The following is a 6,000-nucleotide window of genomic DNA, read 5'->3' on the forward strand; positions in this document are numbered from 1 at the left end:
ATGACCCAGATAATCACAATGGTGTGATCACTCACCTAGAGCCAGACAATCTGGAATGCAAAGTCAAGTGGGCCTTAGGAATATCACTACAAACAAAGCTAGTGGAGGTGATTGAATTCCAGTTGAGATATTTCAAATCCTAAAAGATGATGCTGTGAAAGTGCTGCCCTCAATATGCCAGCAAATTTGGAAAACTCAGAGTGGCCACAGGACTGGAAAAGGTCAGTTTCCATTTCAATCCCAAAGAAAGGCAATGCCAAAGAATGCCCAAACTACTGCACAATTGCACTCATCTCACACACTAGCGAAGTAATGTTCAAAAATCTCCAAGCCAGGCTTCAATAGGACATGAATCGTGAACTTCCAGATGTTCAAGCTGGTTTTAGAAAAGGCAGAGGAACCAGAGATCAAACTGGTAATATCCGCTGGATCATCAAAAAAGCAAGAGAGTTCCAGAAAAACATCTACTTCTGCTTTATTGACTATGCCAAAGCCTTCAATTGTGTGGATCACAACAAACTCTGGAAAATCCTTAAAGAGATGGGAATACCAGACCACCTGACCTGCCTCTTGAAAAATCTGTATGCAGGTCAGAAAGCAACAGTTAGAACTGGACATGGAACAACAGACTGGTTCCAAATAGGAAAAGGAGTACGTCAAGGCTGTATACTGTCACCCTACTTATTTAACTTATACGCAGAGTACATCATGAAAAATGCTGGGCTGGATGAAGTACAAGCTGAAATCCAGATTGCCGGGAGAAATATCAATAACCTCAGATATGCAGATGACCACCACCCTTATGGCAGAAAGTGAAGAGGAACTCAAAAGCCTCTTGATGAAAGTGAAAGAGGAGAGTGAAAAAGTTGGCTTAAAATTCAACATTCAGAAAACGAATATCATGGCATCCAATCCCATCACTTCATGGGCAAATAGATGAGGAAGCAGTGGAAACAGTGACAGACTTTAGTTTGGGGGGCTCCAAAATCACTGCAGATGGTGACTGCAGCCATGAAATTAAAAGATGTTTGCTCCTTGGAAGAAAAGTTATGACCAACCTAGACAGCATATTAAAAACCAGAGACATTGCCAACAAAGTCCATCTAGTCAAGGCTATGGTTTTTCCAGTGGTCATGTATGGATGTGACAGTTGGACTATACAGAAAGCTGAGCCTCGAGGAATTGATGCTTTTGAAGTATGATGTTGGAGAGGACTCTTAAGAGTCCCTTGGACTGCAAGGAGATCCAACCAGACCATCCTAAAGGAAATCAGTCCTGAATATTCATTGGAAGGACTGATGCTGAAGCTGATACTCCAATACTTTGGCCACCTGATGGGAAGAACTGACTCATTAGAAAAGACCCTGATGCTGGAAAAGATTGAAGGCAGGAGGAGAAGGAAACCACAGAGGATGAGATGGTTGAATGTCATCACCGACTCAACAGACATGAGTTGGAGTAAATTCCGGGAGTTGTGGATAGACAAGGAGGCCTGGCATGCTGCAGTCCATAGGGTCGCAAAGAGGCGGACACGACTGAACAACTGAACTGAACTGATAGTCAACTGGGACAGGGAAATCAAAATCCCAGATCGAATCTGCAGCATTTAAACTAAGATGTAGAAAACCACTGTAAAATCAAAAAGGCTTACTGGTCTAGTGAAATGGGAAAAATTAGTTTATCATCTGTAAAAACAGGGATAGAATTTTCCCGGCTTACTTCATGTTCTGTTATACCTATGGAGTTGTACTATAGTGTTTAACTCAGGCACACATGAGCCGGGCAGACTGAAAGTGAGGCGCCTGTCACAAAAGGCTTGCCTTTCTCTCCATCTTACCTGTTGCCTGCTGCTTCAGGTAAGGAACCTGGTAAGATCCAGGACCCACACGATCCTCAGTGCTGCCACCTTCAGCCAATCTAAGCACACGGGGAGCCCGGTCATACATAATGGCGTGAGGGGAGGGGTGCGCGGCTGCAAAGGGATTAAGAACAGAGCAGCTAGAAGAAAGGGTGGAGCAAAAAGTCGTCAACCAACTTAGAAGGCCCGGGAAGAACTTCTGTAAATGGAGGAGCTAGCGCAGGGGCTATCGCCCCACCTGCTGATTGGTGTCAGATTTCTCCCAGGCGACTTCTAGCCTTATGGAAAACTTGAAAACAGTGTAACCAGACATAAGACTTCCCACAGAATCATCGGTTCACCAACCGAGACCTGAAGCCGCTCCAAGGAACGAGGTTAAGTACTAGGCGTCCGCCCCCGTGCTTCCGGCCCTGCCTCCGCGCATTTCTCGCCTCCCGGAAGTCTCTGGACGAAAGGTTGAGGCGCTTTTCTCGAATCGAGCCCTGGGAGCATGCGCACCGAGCCCTAAGCTTGCCGACTCGCTGCGCCGGGCGCTTTTGGCTTTCTAAAGTAAAGAACATACTCGAACCCCCGCGATATTCTTACTTTTCTAATTACATTGGATCCTGACTCGTCAGAAAACCTCTAGAAAACGGATTAGGAGTTAGGGCTCATTTGATTGTGATCCATTTTCCCTTTAAGTCAGTGCGGCTGGGAAAGAGACTACCAAAAACTGTGAAATAAAAGTCTTACTACGAAAAGCAACGATTCTGTGCCCACACTCCCACCACAACTATACTCGCACCCCAGGGGGAAAGAAAGCACTTCTCACTTTATCCCAGATATAGTCCACACTGTGGCTCAGAAAAACCCAGAAGGTGGTGATGACAGAAACAGAAAACCCGGGGAAGAAGAAAAACTCACCAACCGAAGCAATGCAAATGCAGGTAACTGAAAGGTGCTTCTGTTGTCAGATACCAAGCAACAGCAGCAGACTCATTACTCTGTTCATAAAGTAAAACAGAGGCGTTAAGAAAGCGCAGCTCCGTACAAGGCGTATCAGTGTCTCAAGAATGTATCTGTAGTACCTTTTTTCCTACTCAATAACCTGAATAATTATTTACTCACTAAAAAAACACTGGCATATACTATCGGTTCAGTATCATGCTAGATTGTGGGGACCCAAAGATATAAGAAAGTCTTCATCAAGTCTTCTATATCTTATAGAGAAAGAGACGTGTGTAATCCATAACAAGAGATGGATAAAATGATTTTTTTTTTAATTTTCAGCACTTTAGATACCGCCCCTTCCTACTAAGAAACTGATTCTTATCAGTCAGTCAGTTGCTCAGTCGTGTCCGACTTTTTATGACCCCCATAGACTGCAGCATGCCAGGCTTCCTGTCCATCACCAACTCCGGAAGCTTGCTCAAACTCATGTCCAAGGAGTGGGTGATACCATTAAACCATCTCATCATCTGTTGTCCTCTATGGTGACCCCAAAAAGCAGATTCAGGTCCAGGCCATTTTGCTGTGGCACTGGTGCAGGCTCTCACCTCCTGATTTTTCTGGTCTGTGCAGTCTACATTACTCTTCCCTGCGGTAAGGATTTGCCGTTGAAAATGAAGTGTCAAAGGAGGCTTTTCTACTTCCTGTCTGGATTTGATTTTTGTCCACTGGCGCCAACCTAGTTTAGACAAAAGGAGCTCTTTATAGGGTCTATCGAAGCTTGTTTACGGATCTCCAAAGGGGATTTTGTAACCTTAGGACCTGTGTACCAACTAGTAATGAGCTTCCCAAGTGGCACTAGTGGTAAAGAACCTGTCTGTCTGCAGAACAGGTAAGAGATGCCGGTTTGATCCCTGTTTGGGAAGATTCCCTAGAAAAGGGCATGGCAACCCACTCCAGTATTCTTGCCTGGAGAATCCCAAGGACAGAGGAGCCTGGGGGGCTACAGTCCACAGGGTCACAAAGAGTCTGATACGACTGACGCGACTTAGCACACACCCACCAGCTAGGAATACAGAATTTATATCTTGCTGCCACCTCAGTGTGTGGTCTTTCCTCAAATACCTCACAGAGAGGGATAGCTGATCAGTGGCAAGACTAGCATTTCAAAGTCTTGTCAGTCAGTCAGTTCAGTCGCTCCAACTCTTTGCGACCCCATGAATCGCAGCACACCAGGCCTCCCTGTCCATCACAAACTCCCCAAGTTCACTCAGACTCATGTCCATCGAGTCAGTGATGCCATCCAGCCATCTCATCCTCTGTCGTCCCCTTCTCCTCCTGCCCCCAATCCCTCCCAGCATCAGAGTCTTTTCCAGTGAGTCAGCTCTTCGAATGAGGTGGCCAAAGTACTGGAGTTTCAGCTTCAGCATCATTCCTTCCAAAGAAATCCCAAGGCTGATCTCCTTCAGAATGGACTGGTTGGATCTCCTTGCAGTCCAAGGGACTCTCAAGAGTCTTTTCCAACACCACAGTTCAAAAGCATCAATTCTTCGGCGCTCAGCCTTCTTCGCAGTCCAACTCTCACATCCATACATGACCACAGGAAAAACTATAGTGAGATCCTATTTAAATATTTGTGGTCAGGTCTATTTTAAATATGATACCACTGAGGTACAGCGTCTAGAGTCTTCCAAATTTTGTAACATTTTGTCGCTGAGAATTCTGTATTCCTAACAAAACACTTTTCTTTGAAAAGTTTTTAGTGTGAAAATCCTTTATCTATTTCCTTGATTACTGTGCCTCTTCTGTCTAACTTCCCCAGCTTTTATTTCCACCTTATGGTTCAGTAACCAGAATAGTACAAAGTATTTAAGAATTGGAAGATACTTTTAAAATGAGAACAGCAAACCTTTTTACTTATTTCTCAGTGTGGTAAATATTTCTGGAATAGTTTAGACTGAGTGTGCTGCTAATAAAATTACAATGTTAACATTGAATTATAATTATATATGAATACAAAATAATTTGATTCAGCATTCCTCAGTTCCTACAAAATAGTTTTAATGCTAATCAACCACACTGTATTAACATTACTGTAGTAAGACATGGAAACTGTCTTTGAATTCAGGTTTATTTGACTGTAAAATTTGGCTTCTTTCCATTTCTCCATACTGGCTTCCACAACAATAAACTTTAAAATGAAGCTTGGGAGTGGGAACTCTGCTTTAAGAAGCATTAAATACCTTATAAATATAAAAACTGAGTTGTTTTTGAAACTAATTTCTTCACTCATGATGGTTTTCCATTTTTTTCCTATTGTTTTGCTTTTTGTTAAAAAAAAAATCAAGCAATAGTAACAAATCATTTAGCATGTATCAATAAAATGAGTATACTTTGTCAATGTTATTAGAGGTCATATTATAAAGTGATATTGTTGTTCGTTAAGTAATGCCCAACTCTTGTGACTCCATGGACTGTAGCCCACTAGGCTCCTTCTGTCCATGGGATTTCCCAGGCAAGAATACTAGAGTGGGCTGCCATTTCCTTCTTCAGAGGATCTTCCCTACCAAGGGTTCAAACCTGCATCTCCTATATTAGCAGGCAGATTCTTTACCACTGAGCCACAAGGGAAGCTAGTAAAGTTACTAGCTTTAACACATTCAAGTTAAAAAGGTAAAAAACACAAAGGTAAAAATAACACATTCAAGTTAAAAAGGTAAAAAAGGCATTAATATAATGTTTTGAAGCTTACACAGTATATGTTATGTTTAGTATTTTAATTTGTGTTTAAGCTGCAGATTTAATGATTCTGAAATCATGAAATGTGTTTTTTTAACTATAGTTGATTTACAATGTGTTAATTTTTGCTGTAGAGCAAAGTGACTCAGTTACATACATATACACATTCTTTTTTATATTCTTTTCCATTATTGTTTATCCCAGGATATTGAATATAGTTCCCTGTGCTATACAGTAGGACCTTGTTGTTTATGTATCCTATAGGTAGTAGTTTGCATCTGCTAACCCCAAACTCCCAGTCCCTCCCTCCCCTACTCTCCTTCCTCTCGGCAACAACAAACCTGCTCTCTCTGTGACTGTGTCTGTGACTGAGTTTCTGTTTCATAGATCAGTTCATCTGTGCCATATTTTAGAGTCCACACATTAAGTGATATCATATGGTATTTGTCTTTCTCTTTTTGACTTACTTCACTTAG

The 6,000-nt window shown here is 42.3% G+C and overlaps 1 protein-coding gene across 23 annotated transcripts in view; it reads right to left on the bottom strand.

The window, feature by feature from the left end:
* STPG2 (sperm tail PG-rich repeat containing 2) overlaps nucleotides 1-2,682 on the bottom strand; it is a 630,294-nt gene extending 627,612 nt beyond the window's left edge. For 21 of the 23 annotated variants that reach the window (XM_086406661.1, XM_086406654.1, XM_086406658.1 and 18 more), the window contains exon 1: nucleotides 1,838-2,682. In XM_086406661.1, the coding sequence (XP_086262787.1) occupies nucleotides 1,838-1,946 (109 nt within the window). In that variant the 5' untranslated portion in view covers nucleotides 1,947-2,682. The remainder of the gene's footprint in view (nucleotides 1-1,837) is intronic. The other 2 variants (XM_086406656.1, XM_086406653.1) reach the window with 1 other exon arrangement.
* Nucleotides 2,683-6,000: the final 3,318 nt, after the last annotated feature.

Source organism: Bos grunniens, chromosome 6, assembly GCF_055505025.1.
Source record: "Bos grunniens cultivar Pamir isolate PY7600 chromosome 6, Bosgru_T2T1.0, whole genome shotgun sequence".
Classification (NCBI taxonomy): Eukaryota; Metazoa; Chordata; class Mammalia; order Artiodactyla; family Bovidae; genus Bos; species Bos grunniens.